The 25811-nt window shown below is 43.4% G+C and overlaps 1 protein-coding gene across 2 annotated transcripts in view; it reads right to left on the bottom strand.

Moving 5' to 3' along the window:
* The window catches only part of grik4 (glutamate receptor, ionotropic, kainate 4), a 201066-nt gene that overhangs the window by 57029 nt on the left and 118226 nt on the right, over window positions 1-25811 (bottom strand). Inside the window, exons 5-8 of one of the 2 annotated variants that reach the window (XM_035385732.1) lie at window positions 25543-25668; window positions 23315-23452; window positions 7584-7748; window positions 3333-3430 (exon numbers count right to left, since the gene is read on the bottom strand). In XM_035385732.1, the coding sequence (XP_035241623.1) occupies window positions 3333-3430; window positions 7584-7748; window positions 23315-23396 (345 nt within the window). In that variant the 5' untranslated portion in view covers window positions 23397-23452; window positions 25543-25668. The remainder of the gene's footprint in view (window positions 1-3332; window positions 3431-7583; window positions 7749-23314; window positions 23453-25542; window positions 25669-25811) is intronic. The other variant, XM_035385731.1, reaches the window with a different exon arrangement.

Below are 25811 nucleotides of genomic sequence, written 5' to 3'. Positions count from 1 at the left end.
ATACGAACCTTTGGCACAGACAATAAAACACTGTTCTGTGAGCGAAGTCAGTATTTTCCATTAGTCTGCTGGACAATGTACATGCAAAGGTAAGATGGAAGCAATTTCAATATGGCCTTATAAATCAAAATATACCAGTGACACAGCCTACGTAATGCCAAGGAGGGCCAGCCCACTCTTCTATAAAGAATACAGTGATGTGTCAAAAATTTGTAATTTGTGACAAACCTCAGTGCCCCATGATACACTATGTCCAACCGACGCAATGACGCTAAAGGTGCATGCATATATAAAATGTCTCCATAATCTATTACCGGTAAGAAAGTAGTTGAGACTAGCCTCTGTCTCACCTCAAGAGAAAAACAGGACTTGTTTCTAAAATAAAAACCCAACTTAAGCCTAAGCTTTTTTACAAGGGAATCTATATGAAACTTAAAAGTGAGACCATCATCTAATAAAAAACCCAGGTACTTATAAGTTGTCACCCTTTCAATTGGTTTATTCTGTGTGGTAACAATACAAGGTAATGTCTGCGGCTCTATCTTTGACCTAGTGAAGAGCATCAACTTGGTTTTTATCAACATTTAAAATAATCTTCAGCTGATAAAGCTGAGCCTGTATGGTGTTAAAAGCAGAATGTAGGTCTTCAAATCCTTTTTTACTGTTTCTGCATAAGAGTAGATGACTGTGTCATCTGCATAAAAATGAAAACTGGCATTTGCCACGTGTTTGCCAATATTGTTTAAATAAATTGTAAATAAAAGAGGTCCTAGGACTGAGCCCTGTGGCACCCCATTCTGTACAGTTAAAACACCAGATGTCTTTCCATCGAACTGGATGCACTGTGTTCTATCTAAGAGGTAGCTTCTGAACCAGGAAACTGCCTGGTCAGAAAATCCTATATTGACTAATCTTTGTAGCATGATGTCATGATCTACAGTGTCAAATGCCTTTGACAGGTCAATAAAAAGGGTGACACAGTGTTGCTTATCCAATGCTTATCAAAGGTAAATAACATTATTTTCGTAATTACTTTTCATAATCCCCTATCGCGGAACTAGCGGTATAAATGTAAAATGGAATGTCAACAGAACATTTCATGACAACGTAATGTAAGAAGGATTTTATCAAGAGACACCCCCCCCCCCCCTCGACAGAATCCAACGGCACCCCCCTTGCCCTCCACCCACCCCCCCCCACCCCCCCGCTTGTCAGAATTCTACAGCAACCCCCCCCCCCCCTCCCCCCCTGCCGAACACATCCCACAGAATTGTTTAGGGCCACCAAAATCCTAGGGCCGGCCATAGTCACAGCTATTTTACAATCGCAGACATCAACACACATACTCTCAGTCTATTTTCACATGGTTCGATATACTCCAGTGATACAGAACATTGAACACTGAACTGAATTTAGCATTCTTGAAAACATGCAGGCAAAATAGAGCTTTTAGTATTGAAAAGGTTTGTATTTGGAGGAGTAGTTTGACTAATCTATCATAATCATGAGTGTCAATCGCTCCATGAAAACTAATTTTACTTAGTACGAACCTATGACTTCTGGTCATTGCATTGAGTGCGAACAAAGTAGTTTTTATTTCAATGAGGTGGCAGATTCAGCCAGAGAATTTTATGAAATTGCACATGCACTTAAACAGTCTCAGTGCATTTGATTAAATCTGGCTATTATCCAGCCAATCTTACTGCTTCTCAAATAAAGAAGAGCATTGCTGATGGTTAATAATTTCAGTCTAAGGTCTTGCATGTACAAAACTTCACTTAATAAACCCTTCTCCTGAAAACTGGAACTCCTCCAGTATACACATTACAGCAAAACCTGAGTGAGCTGTTCTGTTTAATATTCTCTTTAATATTGTATGAGGCAAATGTTCCATTAAATAGATACATACATAAGCAAAGATGGACAAATCTGCAGTGTTAGCTTTCCCACATTATACGCTAGTCTTGCAGCACATAAAAAACAGGAAGAATAGATATTAGGTTTTCTGCGGCACAGTACGACCCTAGATCATCAGTATCTAATTACGTGGATCAAATTTTTAATTGTGAGACTAGTCATTTGGATATAGTTTGGATCATCGTAAGACTGTTGATGGACCTGCTTGTGCGTATATGAGGCAGTTAAAAAGAAACGATTCTGCTCATTCACCTTCAGACGGCACAACACACTCACCTTCGATAGCTACACCAGGAGCATTTCATTAGCGAGGTCATATGACTACTGTCCCCTGTTGTCATTGGCTATTGACATGCCCAGAGAGGCCATTAGTGAGGCTGTCACCTTGAGAATAAGAATGGAGGTAATGTGCCCTTTCCCCAAGTGAAAGAGGGCATTTTCCTGCAGAGAGCTCCACCCCTCTGCTCTCTGTACTATTCTGTTAGCCCTCAGGACTTAAAGCACTCTACTGGATATCCACTTTACTCAGGTCCAAAAACCTTTAAAAGAGCACAGGCAGTCAATTTCAAAACTGCTTATAGGATGCACTGCCTTAGCGTGCATGTCAGAATACTGCATGTACAGTACATTTTATATAATTTTTTATTATACATTTAAATATGTACGGTATAGAGCAGAGGATAAGAATCTTTTTTCATGACAACCTAACAACACGTAGGTGTCAGGGGAATGGGTGGCATATCTTTTGACCCTTAACAGGAAAAACAAAAATGTACACACCAAACTCACCATACAATGCTCTGCTGTAAATTGGTATTTCAAACACTTTACACATAAAATGAATTGATAGGGATCAGATTGATTGGTCTTCTGGTCTTAGGACTAAGACAGCATTTAAAATTCAGGAGCACTGAAATGCTGATGTTGTTGAAGACAAGGTGTTACATTAAAAAGAAAAACATAGCAAGCATGAGCCAATTACATTTTTAGCTTTACTGCCTCTGCATATTTTTCCATAATCTTTCAGCATCGTGGTATGGTGGAATATTCTAGGTTTTCTGGAAACTAAAGTCTGCATGGGTGAGCATCATAAATGTGCAGAATGAAATGTGACAAGACATGCTCCATGTCTGACTATGGCATGACACATCCCTGGCCATTTGTAAACAGTCAAACACTCACCACTGGTAATGCCTGCCATGGGATTTTGAACATGGTTAGAACTGTCACCCATGGTTTTGTGAGTGTGCTTGTTTTCACAGTCTGCTGCAGGCTCAGTGTGCTCAGAGTAACCACACACTCACAGTCCATTCAGTGTAAAAACACACCTGTAGTCCCTTCGGTATAAACAGCAACTCGCATTCGCTCTTTGTAAACACACAATCGCAGTTCGCTCAGTGTAAACACGCGCTCACCTCCTTCTCCCCGCAGATGTTGCTGATGATGGAGTTCGATGCTGGGCTGGCAGACGGCCCCAGGACTGCCACCACCCCCTTGGACAGAATCTGGCACACTGAGCAGAGAAAACACAGGCCAGGAGTCAGTTTAACTCCCCGCACAATGCACAGAGACCACAGCTCAGTCACTGCACACAGAGCACAGCACAGCCTATGCTCATGCACAGAGACCAGAGCTCAGTCACTGCACAGAGTCTATGCTCAATACACAGAAAACAGAGCACAGTTACTGCACAGTCGTTGCTCAATACACAGAGACCAGAGCTCAGTCACTGCACACAGAGCACAGTACAGTCTATGCTCAGTACACAGAGACCACAGCTCAGTCACTGCACAGAGAGTCTATGCTCAATACACAGAGACCACAGCTCAGTCACTGCACAGAGAGTCTATGCTCAATACAGAGACCACAGCTCAGTCACTGCACAGAGTCTATGCTCAATATACAGAAAACAGAGCACAGTTACTGCACAGTCGTTGCTCAATACACAGAGACCAGAGCTCAGTCACTGCACACAGAGCACAGTACAGTCTATGCTCAATACACAGAGACCACAGCTCAGTCACTGCACAGAGAGTCTATGCTCAATACACAGAGACCACAGCTCAGTCACTGCACAGAGAGTCTATGCTCAATACACAGAGACCAGAGCTCAGTCACTGCACAGAGTCTATGCTCAATATACAGAAAACAGAGCACAGTTACTGCACAGTCTATGCTCAATACACAGAGACCACAGCTCAGTCACTGCACACAGAGAACAGTACAGTCTATGCTCAATACACAGAGACCACAGCTCAGACGCTGGACACAGAGCACAGTATAGTCTATGCTCAATACATAGAGACCAGAGCTCAGACGCTGGACACAGAGCACAGTACAGTCTATGCTCAATACACAGAGACCACAGCTCAGACGGTGGACACAGAGCACAGTATAGTCTATGCTCAATACATAGAGAGCACTGCGCAGTCGCAGAGACCAAATTGTTCCCTAAAAGATACGCTGATGTATGAACTTCGCTTAGCTCCAAATCAGGATCACTCCATGCTTCATAAGTATAGGTACATAAGAATTAAAATTATCTGCAGGCATTTGTGAATGACAGTGCAAAGAAGCTGTAGTACTGCTTGTTTTCTTTAAATATTCATCTTTGTGTTGAAATATTAATCAGTCTCTGAAAAAGACAAGATTTTAAATATTTGCCTCTCACTTCCCTGCACACACATTTGTCTTTAATCATTCTGCCAACCAACAAGTCATTTCGGCTGAAGAAATAATCCCTATATTTAAATTAGGATACCAAGACCAGTGTAGTGCTTTAATTGGCACAGATACAGGGCAGGAGGGCTAAGTTTGGGAGGGGGGAGAAGGCTGGGTGGCAGACAGACTGGGTGGAAACAAACAATGAGGTGAGGGGGTCCAGGGCTGGAGTCTGTATAGCATGCTGTCAATCCACACAGGATTGACGGGAATGTGGGAATTAGTGAAGCAGCGAATAAAATGATTAATAAATAATTCCATTATCACCCACCCACCCAGCCTCCCAGCCTCCCAGCAGACAGACCAACAAATCTCACTCAAGTACATCTCCTCCCTGCAGCTGACTCCCGCCATTTAAGGAGCTGTCAATTGGGATTAGAGCAACAGGAATGGTGCCAGCTGTCAGAAGCCATTTTCATTGGCTGCTGTAGTACAGGGGTAACCAAGAGTGCCAGAAGTCCTGTCACATGATTTGTCAATACTGATTTCAGGAGGTTAGTAACTTCTTCCAAAGTGACCAACCCAGAAGAACGGTCAATAAATAAAGGAAATAAATATGTGCCGTCTTCCAAACACACCATGAAAGCTAATTTTACAGCCATGAAGCCTTCTCTAAAACAGCTATCTTTTAACACAGGGGTTTGAAACCTTCTCTGATACAGCGACCCTCATCCACACTCAAAGGTGGAAAAAGGTTACATTTACATAGTCATTGCATATCAAGTCTGGACAGGGAGCCCATACAGTACCTTCAGGAGGTATTACCCAGTGGTTTGCAGACCCCCCGTTAAAAAGCCAGGCATTAATACACTAGGTACTTAACTATGACGTGTTATATCTTATACATAATGCTGTTTAACCAGAATTCTCCCTTGGTTAATATGATTCAGTGTCATGTTTAATAACTGTACCATATCTGAGCTGGTGTTAATAGTGTACAGCTACTGAAGAGTCAGAGAAAAGTGCTCCCCCAGTAACAGCAATGCATACACGAAGTCTGAGTGTTTGATAAGAGCCCATGTTCTGCACACGGGGTGGCTCTATTCTGTTATAATGGAAAATGTCTTAGGGGGCCTAATATTCTACTGCAATGAAATAGCGAAGGTCATAGACTTCCCAGACATTTAAAAAAGGGGCCCTTTCTGCATCCTCAAAGAAAGAATTAAATTGTGTGTGTGCATATGTGCGTGCGTGTGTGTGTATATATGTGTGTGCGTGTGTGCATGCGTGTGTGTGTGAATGTGTGTACGTGTGTGTGCATGAGATGAGAGAGCGAAAGAGCACAAATCCAGGAGAGACAGGTTTTCAAATTTTATCCCACAGACCGAGTGTGTATGTTGGTTTTTGTCACTATCTCTTGATCAATTAAGATCAAGATGTCTATATTGTTCTTGGTATTCAGGGGTGTGGTTTTATAATTGTTGATTTTTTAATGATGGCACCCAGATAAATGAAAATACATAAATCTAAATAAACAGCAATTAAAACCACGACCTTGAATGCAGAGTATAGTCAGAAATGCTCAGGGTGGACATGCATCTAGTCCTTCTCTAATGCATTCTTTTGCTGTGGAGGGCAGTTATTGGCAGTAGCAGTGTTAGGAGCAACTAACAGTGTTACTGGCATTAGCAGTGTCAGGAATGGCTAACAGTGTTAGTGTATTACAGACGTTTGGAGAAACGAAGTGTTATTGCATTTGTGGTGTTAGGAACGACTGTGTTCGTTTCTCTTAAGGTCTGCAATGCCCTAAGTATTACTGCATTAGCGGTGTTAGAGAACACCTAACAGTGCAAGCGCATTAGCGGTGTGAGGAGCGACAGCAGCCAACACCGGGCAGAACTGCACCAATCGCAGCAGGAAGAGACCGGAAAGTTTACTGGCTCAGTGGAACAGCTGCCTAGGTGAGGAATCCGCCATGCTCCTGAATTTCGTTCAATCGGAGAGGAAGTTGCGCACGCATGACTTAGTGTCGCAAGACTGCGCTGCTACAGCTGCAGTAAAGGAGCTGCGTTCCGCGATCCGATACAGCTGGACTCTGCCCGTCGGCCGGGCTCAGCTCTGCCTTATTCCCCCAGGCACACGCCACCTTTTCCCATCCCCACCGCCTGCTGGCTGCAACAGCATAAACAACCTTGCAGTCAACAGCCCACACTCACGCCTCCCTACAGGACTGAGCAACACTCGGGGGTTCATTCTTACTGCCCCAGACCACACGACTGCTTTGAATGTCAGCCAGCAGGAATTTGACCTACGTTTTCACATCATATTATCATTTACCCGTTTTATTATTTCCATGTGTCTTTTTAACGTTTTCCTTCAGCCAAGTTCTCTGCATACTCTAATTTTAACACAAAGCAATTCTTAAGTATACCTTACAACAAGACAAAAATTATGTCTACCTCTGCATGTTAAAGAAACTCTGTTTGTTACATTTACCTGATAATAAAAGTAATAACAACAAGGACAAATTTTACATGCTGCAAATAAAATGAAATGACTGCAGGAAGGTAGCATGACTGAAGTATAAACGATTTTTAGTTTCCTGAAGGCATGCCTCAGAACTTCTCTACACTTACTACACATTTAAACAGAATAATTATTGAATAAGCACATTTCCTTTCATCACATATCTTTCATGTACGTATCTTTACCCCTTGCTGATATTTCACATCTACTTCTTTTTAATCCAAACCACATTAAACGCCTTGCATATTAAATGCATCTCTGCTTTAATAAGTGTAACATTGCAAGGAATTTATTCATTCAGATGGAAATCATTGTGAAATTGTATGCAAATATACTGATGTATCCGATCCTGTTAAACAGAATAGTAATGGCATTAATGGCCGCTGCCCAGTTTTACTACAGATGTTAATGTTGCTATGCTGTCCAGTATGATGAGCGCTAGTAAAGATATTTGGTGTTAATGGTTTGGCAGGTCTTACTGGTCTCGCCCATCTCGTACTCGCTGTCCCTCAGGAGCTCGAAGATGTCCACCTCCAGCTTGCCTGTCGTGGAGCGGTTGCTGGCGCGGTTGAAGCGCTCTTTGGCCAGCGTGATGGCCAGGCGCTCCCCCCGGCTGCACTCCATGGGGTCATCCAGAATGGCGGCTGGGGAAGATGGGAAGACAGGGGTCAGAACCGGGTACCCTCCAGTCGTTGGGAGCGTTATCCATCATGCTGTATGAGACCAAATGGGGCGACATAGCTCAGGAGGTAAGAGCGGCTATCTGGCAGTCGGAGAGTTGCCGGTTCGAATCCCCCACCCTGGGCGTGTCAAAGTGTCCCTGAGCAAGACACCTAACCCCAAATTGCTCCCAACGAGCTGATTGGTACCTTGCATGGCAGCCTTTCACCGTTGGTGTGTGAGTGTGTGTATGAATGGGTGAATAAGAGGCATCAATTGTAAAGTGCTTTGGATAAAAGCGCTATATAAATGCAGTCCATTTACCATTTACCAAACCATAATTAGTCCAGGCTTGTGGAGTGTGGCAGCCTGGTATTAATAGTGGTGGAGGTGGTAAACAAGGGGTTCATCTGCATTAGTACTTTACCTTCAGGAAAAGTACTATATAACCAAAAATATAGCGAATCCAAATTATGAGGCTGTACTTTATTTGCTGGCCTGAAGTCATTTCATAGTAGGAGACAACAGAATGTCTTGTTTGTTCTAGGTTGCAAGCTAACCACAAGAAGCAATTAGGAAGCATTCTGATACTGATCCACTGAAGGAAGCAGTATGGCGCCTGGGGCTTATATATCTTTTCCCCCCTCTCTCAATTAAGATGTGGGTAAATGAGAGGGCAATAGGGGAATAAACCTGTCCTCAGCTCAATTATCAGAGAAACAATGATGCAATACCGCAAGCATTTGGCCAAAGTGCAATTAGACACCCCACTAAAAAATGTATACATAAGTTTAGATTTCCAATTATGCCTCCAACTTTCTGTGAAAAAAGGGCCATAGATTTTTTTCATTGCATCTCTGAATATTAAGAAAGAAAGATGTGATGTTTATTCTGTTCCAATTTAATACCGAAGATTAACAGTTTCTGTCCAATAAACCCCTGCGAGTCTCTGCCTCCTGTTTTTTGTAAGGGCAGGAATTTGCATTGACATTCAAATCCAGTCAGGATTTGGATAGTAACACATTTTCTGGCACTGAAAGAATATCTGTCCCCTTACAGTAAGTAGCCCTCTCTCCCTCTCTCCCCCACTCCATTGGAAAATTGCTTCCTGTTTGCACAGCAAGAACACAAAAGGATAGAGAAGGGCGATTCCCTCATCCTTTACTCCCCAAAGAGAGTGACAAAGCGCTGCAGACGCGATATTACAGAAGCTCCAGCAAAGCGGCGCAGAAGCAGGAAGGAAGCGGCTGTCGGCTCACTTGATAGACCCAGCCAGGAAAGCCAGGCAGGCTCTGCTGATGACCTGTCAGAGTGACCATGAGAGGTGTGATGCAAAGGAACAGGCACCCAAACAGGCTGTCTGCAGTCACGCCGGGAAGGACAGGCCCGCTGCCTATCGCATCTATATCTGAATAAATGCTGCCGCGAGTGCAAGCTGAACTGGCACCCAGCAAAAGGAGCACAAAAAAAAAAGAAGGCACTTTACACTTCTAATGCCACTAACTACACTCAGTAGCCAGAGAAGATCCACCTACAACCTGAGAGAAATGTCAGGCAAAAACTTCAACCTGCAAAGCCTGGCGCATTTCTGTGATAGAGCCCTGAAATGGAATTCACATTTAAATTATTTAAAAAGCCAACTCTAGAGCTCCAACAGGGAGCACTGCGTCGCGTCCACTGTCGGCGTTGCATCAATGTCCCGTTCGACCTGTCCCACAGCGCGGTGTTCTCAGCGCATTCAACGTCAATGTTCCTAACAACGAATTGGAGAAATCTGTAACCTCGCTATATTAATTGATTATGTGTAAGCGCAACTTCATTCAGCTACTAGATATTTATTTCTGTAGGCTACGTAGCAAGCCACAACGAACCGATTCAGAGAAGTGTGAGAACGTGCGCAGATAGCAACTACTGTGGACTGTGTTTTCGCCAGGTAACTACGACAATATTGCAGCGGCTAGGTTTGACACAATTTGGATTTCATGAGCAATATTTCATGTGCAATTACAAGAGCTAATTGGAGATCATTCAGTTATCGACTTTAGTTTTAGCTCATGCTTGTAATTAAAGCGAGAGCGAGCTGCCTTTTCTGAGCCAACTTCCTTTCTTCAATTCTTCCTTCAATTCTTTGATTTAACATTCTCTGTGAGGCAGGGATTGGGTGCATGTTTATCAGTTGATTGGAAAAACGTCACTTTTTCCCATACTTTGTAAATGAGCTAATTAATAATTCACTTAATAGGCTATTTCTTGATGTCTGTGAATAGTCTACATTACTAAACAACCATGAATTGTATCTCATTATTTTAATGCAGTAACTATGTTAGTGGACGGAGTGGATGTTTTGCGTCGCCGTCAAGAATTGAAGCTTCTTTAGCTTGGATGCAGCAGTCGGATGTGGAACGCTGACGCAACGTGGACTGTGGAGCAAATTCAACTGATTGCAAAGGCTGCATTCCATGGCAGAGGGCAACGGCCAACGCAATGCTCATTAAATGCAACGCTCAACGCGCTCAGGGGAACGAGGGGTAACAACCCCCGAAAATAAAAATAAATAAACACAGTAAAATCACTTTTGTTTCTCAGTCCAAGGTTCTCTGTCTCATTAGAAATGAGCACAGGGTAAACAGTTCCCCCCAAAAAACGGTTCAGTTTAAAATTCAACCCTCGTGCTGACTTGCCTTTCAAAGGCTTGCAATATTCTCAAATTTGTCTTGTTGATGGTTGTCAATGATAGCATACTGTATAAGATAAAACGTGTTTCCATAGAGAAGTAATCAACGCTCCAGCCCAAACATTGTGATTTAGAAAAGTTAACACTTAACACTCACAGCAACCCTCAGACTGGTCTTAAACAAATTCTGTTGGTCTGAGTCTCATTGGTGCTTTTATGTTTAAACAGCTAACAGTATCTGGAAGCTATAAAAATCTAGAAAGGTGAACAAGAGGGCGTCTAGGCTGGCTCAAAATTGGTTCTCAGTCACAGTTGCAGAATCATTTATAAAAACAATTATACGCACGACTCAGTATACACTTTACTAGTTACAGAAACTAACATACTATAAACAATTTACACTTTATTATATGGGATATTATCTATGATAAAACAGCTGTAACCTGCACTGACTGCATGTATATAATAGAAAAACAGCTCCCAACACTAATATACTACTGATATTAGAGAAACAACTCCTGACATTAATATACACTTTTGCATTGTGGAAACAGCTCCCAGCTGTAATATATGCTTAAGTTCCTTCAGTGGAAAGCTGGATTGCAGAGAGCAGGAATCGTAATGAAGATAGGATGAGGTCTCATCGGTAAACTAAACTGAAGTGAGAAGATTAAGTCCACTCGAGAGAGAGAGAGAGAGAGACAATTTTCTTCACAAATCAAACTGTTATTTTTGAAAATTCTCTAAAAAAACAATTGAATTAAACAGAAAAGGAAGATGATACTGATTAGTCTAGTGAACTAATTTCTTTTTGAAATTTAATAGTCTGCTAGGCCAATGCATTTTTGTATTTCAGGAAAAGCTATTATTATTATTATTATTATTATTATTATTATTTGTAAATAGTATCTTCTTATTCTCATCTCTTTGACAAGCTGAGACAAAAGTATTGTTGGAGGTTAACAGTAATGTGTGATGATTTGACTAATTACAGCCTGTATCCTTGGACTTTTACACTTTCATGTGTGGGTGCATTCCTTAAACACACTTGGATTGCAAATTTGATATTTCCTATTCTGGCAAATGGCGTAGTTTATCAAGCATATCTCTCCACGTGTGTTCTTGATTCATTTTTTTTCCTCACAGGGAATCATTCCGCACACTTAATATATTTTAAATTACAGACATTAGCTTGTCATTTCGCCCATAGGAATGCAAATCTCTTCAATTTACTACACAGATGCTAATTAGCAGGGCTAAATAATGTGTGAGAAAGTCAGTATGCTTATAATAGGTGTAGCCTGGATGAGGGTGGGAGCGAATATAGGAAGGCTGAAACCAAAGGCTAAAGGCACTCATGGACAATCTGGTGTTGTGTTTTGTCATATTTCTTTGTCACTGTAACTAAAGTTGTCTTTCTTGAATGAAAGATAAAGCAACACAGCTTGTACGATCATGATTATGTCTCCTAAGGAATCCATTTGCAGCCAGTTTATACATTTTACCAGCAGATCCTGTGCTAGAGAACTGCCTTCAGACAGGCTGCATAAAAACTCTAATTACGCTCACTTCTGCTGGAGAGAAAACAAATACAAAGTAAAAATTAATACAAGGTAATACAAACGCTGTGAAAGGAGTAGACTTATATACAGTACTAAGTGAGGAGGTGTTTTCCTATCAGTCATGGGACCTTTGTAAAGCCTGGCAACTATCTCTCTCTCATTCTCACTGTCTATGTCTATGTCTATGCCTCTCTCTCTCTCTCTCTCTCTCTCTCACACACACACACACACACACACACGCACACAAACAAACATGCACACACACGCACACACACAAAAAGACACACACACAAATGCACGCACGCACATGCACAAACATTCACAAGGCGTACAGGTCCATGACCCGCTGGATTGCCAATGTATTCCGCATCAGGGACGATAGCAGATAAGCGCAAAATATTTTGTCTTTTTCACTGGAGAGCACTGCAGAGGATTACAGCAAACTCAATTCAATTGGTTTCACTTTTTATAGGAGTGCCGCTCGCTGCTGTAATAGCCTCTCAAGAGCCTTGCCCTGACCTGCCTGTGGGTTTATCATTCTTCTCCTGCAACAGAAACCACAACCGCAATGAAAAAAGCCCAATGACCCCATATCACATATTGGAAAGTGGAGCCATTTTAAAGAATGACTTCATACATCACATGTCAGTCTAATTATGAGTATTGACTGTAGACTGGTGACAGGGAAAACGTATACGAAAGGAGTGCAGATATTTTTCAAGCACAACAAACTCTGTGCTGTGCTTTCTGAGAGAGAGAGAGCGAGAGAGGGAGAGAGAGAGAGCGAGAGATTTCAGGCAGCTAATAAGCCACACACACAAAAAAGCTCGCAACACTAAAACAGAGCTAGAGTCACATTGCTCCATTATTCACTGATGCCGCATACAATGTAGGCAATTAACTGTGGATGTAAATATCAGTCAAACAAGGGCAAGGCTCAGGGGAGGGGCTTCCCTCTCCATCACTCCCTGCTCTTCAGTCACACCCTGGGGAAGCGCACCTCCACGGAGTCGAACGTTCAGATGAGAGGCAGTGAGCGTCGATGCCGCAGCCTCCGCTCTGCACCACCACTGGAAAACAAGGTTCTTTTGAAAACTCTTCACGAAGGCAGAGAAGTTTCAGCGAGTTCCAGGCAGGTCTGGGAGTGTGGAAAGTGTCTGAAAGTGCACGGGCGTTGAAATGATTTCTGGAGCGCAATGCAGACTGAAGAGGAGCGGAGTGGAATGGCAGGCTGTCGTGCTAAAACGGTCTGTGTACCGCTGTGCGACTGAGAGGACCCTTAAACCTCTGCAGGATCGCAGGTAATCGCAGGTGTCATCTCTGCCTATTGTATCCGCTGTCTGCAGCCACAGCATGTGCCTTCATGACGCAGTCCTACTGCGCAGTCCGCACTGACTGCTGCTCATAATAAACAATGTCTTGTGCTCTTTGCCGAAAGGAGTCTTCTCTGCCGAGGAATCCCTGAGTCTGCAGACTTCTCCAATATAAACCCATTATGATACTCAACCTTTAACAGGTCCAGACCACCCCCCCCCCCACCCCCCAGGCCACAACACCCTGAGTTTCAGGCTCATAAACACTGATAGCACCTGTGTCCCTGACTGTGTCACGCTGAGAAGTGACTCTTAGTCTACTGAAGGACATAACTGAGGAAGAATTCACAGAGCATAATGGTGAAGAGAGAAATTCCTTCAGCAGGAACTGCTTAAGAGGTTCAGTTAATGACCTGCACTTGTATGCAAACACTTCATCGCAGTGCTATATAGTTTGTGTCCTATTGAATCTCCTGTTCACCTCACTTTGTTGTATAAATGGAGAGTAAGAGGGAGAAGATTTATTCAGTTATGGTGTGTATACAGAAGCAGTCTTTGCAACATCAATGGCCAGGGGGAGTTCTTTGCTAGCCAGGAGGTAATCTCATTGGTGAAAATTACTGAGATTATGCAAATATACAGGCAATTATGCAAATAAAAAGGAAAGATGTGCTTTCAGGGTCCCTGGGGCTGCAGTGGACTGCATTCATTGGTTAAAAATAAAACCCCGTAAATCTTCCAAGTACACACTGAAACAAGATTCAGGAATGGAAATTCCTACAAAACACTGAAAGTGCACTGAAGAAGATGAAATATGAAATATGATAATAAAAGAAACACATGAATATATACAACTCCTCAACTACTAATGTAGCGAATGACAAATGGTAAAAAATGTACCTGTTTAAATAAATGTTAATAACATTGTATCACCCTTTATTTAACCTGGTAGGTTAACTGAGAACTCAATTCTCTTGTGCAGTGATAGCCTGGGGAAGTGTAGGGAACGCAAGGGAGTGTGCAGTCAGTCAGAAGCTGTATAGGGGATGATTAGCTGGCCAGGCGTAGAGAGCTGGTTTTTGGGGGGAATTTAGCCAGAAAACCAGGGTTGACACCCCTGCTCTTTCAAAAAGTGCCATGGGATCTATAATGACCAGAGCCCCGGCCTGAGCTTAATGTCTCACAGCTCCTTCTGAAGCAGGCTGCTCCCATCACTGTGCTGGGGCAAAGGATTTCCATCTTGTATAGAGTGTAGATCACACCTTTTCCCATATTTTACAGTACAGTTCATTACCTGTGTTGTTATGTAGGCACACAGACACACACACACTCACATCCATGCACACACATACACATGTATGCGTGTGAGTGCGTGCGTGCGTGCACAGTATCTGACAATAATTTCAATGCATGTTTTACAATAATTAGCCATTCAATACCATAATTTACCTCATAATGATATAAATCATGTGATATACCATATGTATAGTTTCAGATAACCTAAAACTACTGAATCCCTCACTCAGACACTCATTGCCACATGTGAATATCTCACCTGTACGCTCACACTGCCCAATGTAAATTTCTCATTTTTACCCTCTCTTGCACGTGTGAATACCCACTATAATGGCCTAGTTTTGGATGCTCTTTAGGGACTGTGGGGATTTGGGGTTCTTGGATCACCTCTTCTCAGCGTTCTAGAACCACCCTCCCCGACCCCACCAACTTAACGCAGCCCCGACAGAGCTCAGGGTTTTCGCTGGCGAGAGGACCCTCCTCAAGGACAGCACGTGTGATGACACAACCGACTGCATGGGATTAATGGTGTAAACACCACACACGCCAATGACACACCCGTCTGCTGTCTCCAGACCGTACATGACTGCACAGTGATAATAACAAATCTGTCCCCCCCCCTCCCCCCTCCCTCCCCAGTGTCAGCAGCAAAGCTGAAAACACACCTGTCTCGGCGTTACTGATACACTCCGCTGCGCAGGCTGAGTGGTATTACATCCTGGGGTTTACGACCAGGGCCGGCAGGGCTGCTAGCTGCACTGCACGTCGCCTCTGCAGCCCGGCTGTGGACGAAGCTAACCGCCGCTTAGCTCACGTTATCAGTGCTTTACACGCCACCCATCTGGGAATTGCAACTGTCCCATTAAATCTTCTGGGTGAACTGGATTTACCCTCTACCTCACTAACCAGTGCTGACCTGCAATATCCTTTGCAGGACTGGGCTAGAAGGCAATGCATGTGAACAATTTTATAGCCATTCAAGACCTGGCTTCTCATGCGCGTTCACTTATACACGGTGACAAACATGGCCACTCACCCAGTCACTAACACGGTCAATTGCTCGCCATCGTAGGAACCTGGGGTCACTCACACACGGGGTCACACACACTGGGTCGGTGACACATAGGGTCACACACCTGCATGACTGGTCCCTCCGACTAACACTCCTGGGATTCAAGACACTCAGCTGAGGACAGTTAGCTCCTCCTAAGGATCAAACACTCCACGTAGTTACTTCCCATTTCCTGCGGAAACCTTCCGGTGGCTTCCGAAGAGGACTCTCGCTGAGTCACTTTAATGAGCACAGCTGATTTAATTACAGAAGATTTTCCCCTCTCAACTGTGTCAGCCTCATAAATATCAATCACAGCACAGAGTAAGATATTTCACAGAATTACATGATGATGGGGGTGACGTTATTATCTGAAGCAATAAAGGGCCATGTTAACTTATTAGCTGGCTAATTTCTCCCACTTTTCTGCAGACAGAGCAACTGAACTTCTGCTGAACCTGTTCAATTATAATCAAAATATAGCATCTAATTACAAACTTACCATAGGAATGGGCCCAATCACAGATACCTTGGAGAACTCATTAATAATGATCCCGCTTTCACACCTGTAATTATATCGCTGTTATGCCTAATGATGTCAACTGACACACTTTTAATGATGTCACTGCTAAAATTGAATTATTTAGATTTATTAAAAATCTTTTGGCAAGCCAGTGTATTGCAATTTTTGGGGTGCAAAGTATAACATAAGAAAGAGTAAAGCAGACAAACAGACTCTTATATTGTCTTATATTATACTGGCTTATCCACGCTGCAGTGAGTCTGTAGGTCTTCTCTCCAAAAGGCATAACAAGTTGCCTTTATAACCAGGCCTAAAGAGAACGGTGAGCAACACCTGGGCTAATTAGCATCAGCCTCAGTTGTGCAGTCATGTTGGTTCAGCCACAGCTGTGCATGACAACATGTCTGCCTGCCTATGTTTTCCTTGACATACTGTATCACTCTTCCACACTCTTGAAGTCATTAGCACTGGCTGCAATTTATTTTCAAATGAATTAATTTTAATTACCATATTCCCTGTTGTTGGAACATTACAGATCATCCTACTCACTTAGACACTTAATGTAGCTCATTTTCTTTGGCATAAATATCAAAAGAAATAGGAAAAACAGCATTTGTTTTAAAGGGTCTACCTGAATAGAATAATTTCCATACACCACCTCATTTGGCTTATTCAAAACCTCTGTACATTCTTATCTTTAAATATTTTTCTTGTTTTTAATGACACTTTATTCACTTTATTTCAGTTGTCTTTCCTTATTTGATCTGTTCTTATTTTTTCTCTGTGTGGCTTATTGTTTGTTGCCATTACTTTTGATTCTTTCAATGTCAACTTTTCTTTTTCTAATTGTTGATATTCCTCGTTTCGATATGTCTTAATTGTTAATTGATATCAAATGTTCAACATATTCTATAGCCTATAAAACCTTTAAGATAAAAAACAGATAACAGAAATTCAGTAACAATTTATCAGGTGTGATTTATGAGACATTCAAATCAATGCTCTGCAGATGTAGCAGATCGTGTCACCAAAATGCCTGCCAGACTGACTTTCTGGCTAAAATAAAATAATAAAAATGCTGCCGTCTTTGCACGGGAATGACACCGACACAATTACCGATGGCCTGAAGTGAACATTTCAGAAGCTCTCTGCGTTCGGTTTTGTGGATGAATCGGTTGACTGATGGGTGTCTCCACTCAAATTTCACAGTGTATCTCCAGAGGGCGGACAGTTTCCTGATCCTGCATGATGATAGACACCTCAGAACACGCAGACTCACGTGGGAGAGTGCACGGCTGACAGCCGTCAGACCGAGTCAAACGGCACGCTGACGGAAGAACGCCGAAAGGATGCAGACACTCCGAGAGTCGGATCCCGCTCTATCAACACTTAAAACACGTCGCTTCTTAACCGTATTTAACGGCAGGGAGCAACGAGGTCCTTAAACTGTTTTTTCCAAAGCCTGGCCAGAGGACACTGTACAAGGGGAGAATGATTAGTGTCAGAGAGTGGGAGTGGATGTCGTTGTTGTTTCTGTGGTCAATTTCCATGGCTTCCCGTTCATGGCTAAAGTGAATCATGCGGTGAGCTTGTCTCAACGTGAAATTCGGTCACAGCCATGCCCGCTGCCCAGCGCACCGACATTGGCGGATGCCATCAGAGAGCCGTGTCTGTTTCTGGTGCAGGACTGAGACGTTAGGCCGTGAAAGAGTTGAAGGTTGGGACCTCGGAGGATGCTCAATGGCGCATACAGACAGAGCAGTGCTCTGTGGCGTATCCTCATGAATAATGCAACATGCCCCCCTTCCCCATGGGCGGGTGCTAAAACAGAGCGGTGCTTCTGCTCAAACACCGCCCATACCAGGGAAAACAGTTCTCAAAAGTTGCCGGAACACACAAGGGTGCACTGCGCTGCACATGTATCTCAGACACACCAGCTAAAACTGCTCTTTGTCCGAAAAGTTACAGTATGCATGCTCTGAGGGATACAAACATGGCTAAAAACATCTACAGAATTACTGACCTCCCTAAAACTAGAGATGAGCTTCAGGAAAGGCACATTCACCCTCTGCTACTGCAGTCACCAGAAATAAATCCATTTGCTCTGCTCGCCTCTCTCCCCTCCCTCATGCCTTCACGCACGCATGTGCTCACACACACGTATGCAAAAGGCCACGTCAGAAAGGGTGTATAAAAACGTGACACAAGAGAGCCCAATGATATGTTTCCTAGCAATAAAACTGGCCATAAAAGCAACATTTCTGTTCACAATTTCCTGCAGAACAAGTCACTGTTTCCGAAGGAAGGAACGGTGTAGACCATTCCACAGCACTGTGCACATTTCAAATTCATTCGGGGGAAAAATGAATAGTTCTCAGCTTGTACAAAACATAAAATCACAGATCAAATTTTACGAGGACATTTTCCATTCTGGTCATTAATAAGCCATTATATTGTGGTGATGTACTGTGCAATTATGATATCTATATGGACCTGTCAGATAGGCATCGCTCCCTCTCCTCTCTGTGTTTGAGGGTCACACTGCCTATCAGTGCCTACTCTCCTCTCCCCATCTCATCTGCTCTCTCCTGCCTTCCCCATTTCTGTTCTCTCTCAGCAGATGCAGTTACTCAGAGTCAAAGGGTAATGACCCCCCCAACCGAGAGGATTTGTCCCCCAGGATGCACCTCTGTCCAGTGCAGGAAGGCGGCATCACCGCACCAGCGAAGGAGCGCAGCACACCCCCGCCTCCCTCACCGCCCGCCTCACCTGTTAGCTTCACAGCAGGCAAGTGCTCCCGCTTTCTAGTTTCACAGTAATTTGTCCGGTGAGTGTCTCCAGTTTCACAGTGATGTAGCTGGAAAGCATTTCGGCTTTCACAGTAGATCAGCGGGCTTTGTTTTGGAAAACGGAAGCACTGCTGCTACGCCCCGCCAAGACTTCAGAAATCCAGCAGGAGCTCCACCGAAAGAACACCCTCACCTGCTGAAAACTCTCCCAAATAGTCAGAAAACCCTCCGTACACTCAAGAATAGCCTTTATTACACTACCTTCCTGTGTCATTTTGAGACACCGCATGTCCGCCCAGCAGGCTCACATATCCCCTGATAAATGTATCTGCTTTCAATGTTACGGCAGCAAGTAAAGGCCTAAGAAAACGTATGCACAATTCCAAAATGAATTCCATCCTGTGCTCAATAATCCAGCACTGGCCATTTGTCGTGGATATCACAGATACAGTGTAATGAGCGTGAAGGTAATTAATTGTCAATGTGATTACTGCCATTTTAAATGCCGTTGCATCATACCAGCTGTCCAAATGACTGTGACATAAAGAGACAAAAGCAAGTATCAGCAGGCATTCAGAGACGCAGGGCTATTGCAGGGTAAAGACAAACACAGACCCCAATATGAAGAGGAAGCATCAAAGTCCCTAATTAGAGTATAAATGACTGTCCTTACGTCCTGTTCTTATGGTGTCTTTATTAACATCACACACCGTGAGCATGACAGGTTGTGTTTACACAAAGGATAATCTCCTTGTGGAGTGGAATAAAAGCACGCACGCGCGCACACACTCACACACTAACTTTTATTTTATTGTATTTCTTCCATGGCATATCTTTAAATGCAATCTATCTGTAAACATTAGGATGTGAAATGATAAGAACAGCCATCACTGGCCTTCCTGATGAACTGTGATTCTCCCTCCTTTTTGTGCAGGGAGGTGGAAAGACCTCCTGAAAGCAACTCAGCACCGCCTGTGCTAACAGGAGGAGGTGGCGGTGGCGGCGTCCCCATTCAGCGCCTGGTTCTTCTGTGCTCTTCCGTCAGCCGGGGGCACTGTGTGAGTAAGACAGGGCCTATCAAACACGTCACCTGCCACCACGCTCGCCGTGCGCATCTCAAGTGAAGGTCGTACGCAGCGGCAGGTCACTGTCCGCTGAGGATAGCACAGCGCACTCCATAAATCACCCCACATAAACCCAGCATCCCGCACCTCACACATCCTAACAGGCCAGGCGTTAATCTTCAGAGAGAAACCTATCAAAAATGCACACAATTCCCCCCCAACTTTGAATGACACCTTTGACCTGACCGGGATGTTCAGTAATGCATTTCTTCATTTTGGGAGCATGCAGTTTCAGTCTTTGCGCCAGTCAGATAAAAATGAATAATTCAAACGGGACGGAGGCGCTCGGGAGCGGAAGCATGGCATGGGGAGCATGTGGGTGATGGAGAAACACACAGAGAAACTCTTTAGGTAATATTATTCACAGGGAGGAGTACAGGCATACGCACTGCCTCCAATATCTCCTTCTGTACAGCATATTCAGATAGACCTTCATTTCCCTGCGTCTGTGATGGAACTCATCAAGCCAGACCACAAAAAAACGGCCTTATCTTCACCCGAGGCCTTTCCCACACATTCATTGCTCTTTGCCACAGACTGTGATTTTAACCTTCACATGTGGTGGGCTGTGTTCATTACGGCCCTTTGGAGTAATAACTACATTTACTTGTCCTTTACTTTTGAGATTTTAACTTTCAAAGTCACACATTTCCCCCTCACTCACAAATGAGACATTTTGTATGGAAATGCCCTCCTGAAACTAAATCCAGATCTCAAAGGTCATGGGAACGCACAAGCTAATAAGCAACATTAGCATGCGCATAAACAATGCTCGCATGTGCACCAGCAATATTAGCCTCTGAAAAACAGCAGATCAAGGCCACATACACTCATCACACAGAGGGAACAGGCCACCATCCATTACATGAATGAAAAATTAATCAGATATACTGTATATCAATGCACTGTTCTACGGCATCCAACATCATGTGTTCTGCCTTTGTGCTAGTTTCAGGCTAATATCGTCTAATGTTCAGTGATAATTATTAAATGTGTAACATCTGTTTATCATATTACTGCAATTTGGCCACACACACACACAAACAAACACACACACACAAACTAACACACACAGATGGTTAAAACACTTACTATACTACACTACTACCCATAAAGACCCAGCAGCTGAATTAATGAAAATATGGATGCCTTTCTTTCAGTACTTTGACACTCTTCATAGTCCTCAGGGGAGAGAAGGATAATGCAATCACACAAACACATATTACATCAATCTTCCCTCTGTCTTTCACTGCTGGGGTTTTCAAGGTTGTGGGGTGCAGTGTGGCATAGCAGAATGTATGAAGGTAATCAGACAGTAAATCTATTTAAAAACCTAATAAAACCATAAAGAAAATGATAACATATGAAATTCTATATGCCTTCTCATTATAAGATTAATCATCTATTATACACACATATACTATATGTATATATGAAAGAGATATATGTGCATCATTTTCGTCTATTTTATTATTGACGACATTTTTTAAAATACAGAATATGTTCATGGAGGGAACTGATATCCATATTAAAATAAAGCTAGAAATAAGCCATTTGGTGGAGGCTAGCGGCTCGCGTACACATGATTTCCTATTGGGAGACAGTTCCAGAGCAGGAGCAGTGCCCCGTGGAAAAGCAGGCCCCAGAAAAACAGCAGGACTCTGATCTTTCTTCCCTCTTGTTCTCACCCTGCCTGATTACTGCACTGGTACTGTATGTCAAACAAATGAGATGATGCAAAGTCAAATGTAAAGCTGCTCGTGAATTATGCATTGGCTGGCTCCCCAAACTCCACAGGAATCACAGACGCACGTTGGTGTATCCCCGCTGATGAAACACAGCGCCCCGCTCTGTGGGATCACTGCAAAGCCACACCTCTCCTGCAAGCTCAGCGTCAGGCTTTCCTATCACAGGCTGGAGCCAAACTTCAGTCAGTCTTTATCTATGATGAGAATTCCAGAGATCCGCATCTGTACTGCTAGACTTCAATTAGTGTTCACACTTTACTGTGGGACTTCATATAGTCTTCAGGGAGTCTTGCAGTATGTGTGTGTGTGTCCGTCTGTGTCTGTCTTTGTGTGTGTGTGTGTGCATGTGAGAGAGAGAGAGAGAGAGAGAGAGGAGACACGTGTAGCCAGGCCATTACAGTAACAGTTTTGATGCGAATGCAGGAATTCCTCAGACCGGCTTCAGTGCTACTTTCGTGACATCAGAGCAAGGCTGTTCCAAGCAGCCTAATTAACCATCAATGGGAGAAAACGACCAACATGAGACACTTTAACGGACGTGAGGCGTGGGTAGAAGGCCGAGAATGGCGGGTGATAATTACTGAAGAAATATTGGGAGGTGTGATCCGTTAGCCGGCGCCTGTGATGACAGCGGAAGCCGCCGGACACGCCGAGCCGCGACACGCCGAGAGCTCGATGACTGATCTGCCAACACGCCGCGCGGCTTTCTCCAAATCAAACGCACGACATCTTATCTGATCTCCGCTCGCCCGAAACCAAATGCGGTTTTTAATAAGCCGTTGTGAGAGGAGATCGATATCGCCGCTGCCCCTGTACGTTCTGCAGGACAGATAAGCCGCAGTGGGCTGGCTCATAATGTCACCATTACCACTGTCACGCAGGACAGGGCCTCTGGCTTACGGCTCACCAGCCACCGCACCAAAACACGCTAAAACACCAACACAGGAAGACAGGCCATTTCACCGCATGCAATGTACTCCTTTTTTTGTGAAAACAAATGGGCTCCAGTAATTGGTCTTGATGAACTCAGGTCAAGCAGAGCACAATTTAATGCAGCTTTGTTTTAGTTTTGCTGCTAATTGGAAGAATAATATCATCTTCCATTTGACATCATTTGACTTCTCGTACTGCTGGTGAGAATATAATTTTTTCCATTAGTACAGGGCATTACGGTATTTACAGGTTGGCAGAAAATGAATCTCAGGTGCATATCTCTTGAGCATTTCTCTTGTGTTGCATAAGAAGACAGATCAGATCTCAAAGGGGTGGGATATACCCACAAACCCCTTATGTATACCACACAAAATTCCTTAACTACTTCATGCCAAATCACTTAACTACTTTGTAGGAGGTTCTAATCAGGAGAGAACCTGTCCCTTAGTTGCTATGGGGAGAGCCCAGCCTCCTGGTGCAGCTGGGGGGATGGACTCCACCCCATGGCTTGCTGAAACCCTTCGCCCTGATACTCACCTATTCTGAAGGAGAGCGGTAGGCTGGTGGTGGTTCTCACCCACATGGCGAAGAAGAGCAGAGACGCCCCGACTGCCACCATCTTCTAGAACTCCTCATGGGTCCAGCCCCGCCCAGGGGTCCCCCTGTCACAGCCACCTGCACCCCCAAAAACACAAGAGCACTTCTGTTAGCACTGCACCCACAAAACTCCACACTCCTGCCCATTACTGCAGTGCACACTGTCCCTGTATGCTTCCAGTCACTTGCTACTTGTGCACAGTAATTTCAAGCTGGTAGCCAGGTACAGGTGTATTATATAAAATTTAGACCTCTGGTGCTGTGCAGCTGTTTAGCTGTGCTGAACTGCACTGTGCATGTGCTGTGCTATGCTGTTCAGATGGTTAGAATGGTTAGAGTATTAGAGTGGTGTACTGTTCTCTTCAGATGGTTAGAAGAGTTAGAGTATTAGAGTGGTGTACTGTGCTGTTCAGATGGTTAATAGTGTTAGAGTATTAGAGTGGTGTACTGTGCTCTTCAGATGGTTAGAATGGTTAAAGTATTAGAGTGCTGTGCTATGCTGTTCAGATGGTTAGAATGGTTAGAGTATTACAGTGCTGTGATGTGCTGAGTGCAGAAGTTCTAACCGCTTTAGACATAACACTCCAATCAAAACAGGATCAAGATCCCACGGTCTGATCATTACTATACTGTGCAGAACACATTGAACCAGTCAGACCTTGTAATATGAACTTCAGTTGATGCCTAGACATTATTAAAGTGCACTGCCATAAGCAGGAGAATGGATCAGTGGGCATGCAGTATTTATACTTTCACCATCAAAAATTAACTCCCTGTGTATAATAATCACAAGGCCCACCATATTATTCTTTGCGCAAGTACTTTGGGACTTACTGTCTAAAAAGCAAGACCATCACCGAAAAACGTTAACAAAGTTTGACGCAATAACATCTGTCTATCAGTCCCCTAGAGAGGCAGGAGCGAGGGGAACGAGGAGCTGCATCAAGGCTGATTACAGTTACATGTCTGGATTTCACATTGAAGCCCGCATGATCACTGCCTTTAAACTTCCATCAGCTTTGTAGAACCTCATAAAAACACCAACAGAAAAATGGACAACAGACAGGATGCCAGGATGCATTTTACATGTTTCGACGCTTCAGCAAATCTAAATATACACATTGATACATTGCTCACCTGCACGTACTAAATTGTTAATAATATTGAATGTGTAGCTGTTTTGCATCAGGAACAAATCATCCTTTGCCCACAAACCCTGTCAGTACATTACAGCACAGCATGCAACTACAGTGAAGTATTTTCCCTTCAGCAGGAACATGTAGAATGGATCTCCGTGTAAATTATGAGGGTATATTGTGCATGATATATAATAACAATGTGAGCTATTATGAGCACCCGGGCATGGTATAGACAGATTGCCATTATATTAACATGAATTCATTCTAGCCAGGCATTATAAATTTGTTCCCTTAACAGTGAATTAAAAATTACACATAATAAAGAAAATTATGTTTTGAGAGCATAATTAGTATAGCAAGAACTGGCAATTCTCTATTCTGTGGTACAGTATTCTGCATGATGTCCCTTGTTGTTTGACAGTTTTCCTCTGCTCATCTTCTAGCAATCCATGTGAGGAAATTAGCTTTTGAAAATGTTTCTTTAAATGCGCAATATCAATTATAGCAGTGCAGTTATTTCGGTGATCATTCAATAAAGAGACTAGATTGTACAACATCCAATAAAGGGTTCTCAAAAACAATTTCATCAAATATGAGGGAAAAAAAACATACAGATTTCACACAGTAACTGCAGGCCTTATGAAAATCAATATAATACCAGGTGTTATGGAAACAGAAACAAGAACAGAGCCACCACAGTTAGAATGCTTGTTTTGCATTGTGGTTTAGTTTACACCGCATCGCCTATTTAAGATCGGTGTGTAAGGATGTTTATTGCAATACATCAGGGCAGTGGTAGCAGAGATACTGCTTGCTGACAGAATAAGTATTGGCTTATGTGGTGGCTGTCAAACAGGAGAATGCCATCATGGGAAATCTAACTGCCCATGAGTGGTTGGAGAAATCCTTCCAATGAAAAACAAACACCCATGAGGCACCCTCCTCTCTTAGCAGGTCAAATTTGTAAATCAAATGCTAACGTTTTATTTCCTGTTGCTCAATCGTTTTTATTTGTTTATTTTGACTTACAGAAATTCCTTTTTATCAAGGTGCATAAACAAGGCCTGCTTCCTGTCCCTCTCACAGCCATGGTATGTATAATCCAGTCATCTGTGGTTGGCTGTTCCCAGAGAAGGCTGTCGGCACATGTAGCGTCTGTCAAAGTCAGGGGAAGGGTACGCACAATGATACAATATGACCTGGTCATTTCACATTATTAGGTGCGCACCATTAACCGTCACATTCCATGTTAGCATCAGTCATGGACATTACATTACCGTGTCGAATGGCAAATACAT

This window comes from Anguilla anguilla, chromosome 12 (genome assembly GCF_013347855.1).
Source record: "Anguilla anguilla isolate fAngAng1 chromosome 12, fAngAng1.pri, whole genome shotgun sequence".
Classification (NCBI taxonomy): Eukaryota; Metazoa; Chordata; class Actinopteri; order Anguilliformes; family Anguillidae; genus Anguilla; species Anguilla anguilla.
Note: the sequence above shows the minus strand (reverse complement) of the source record. Positions and strands in the feature narration are given on the sequence as shown.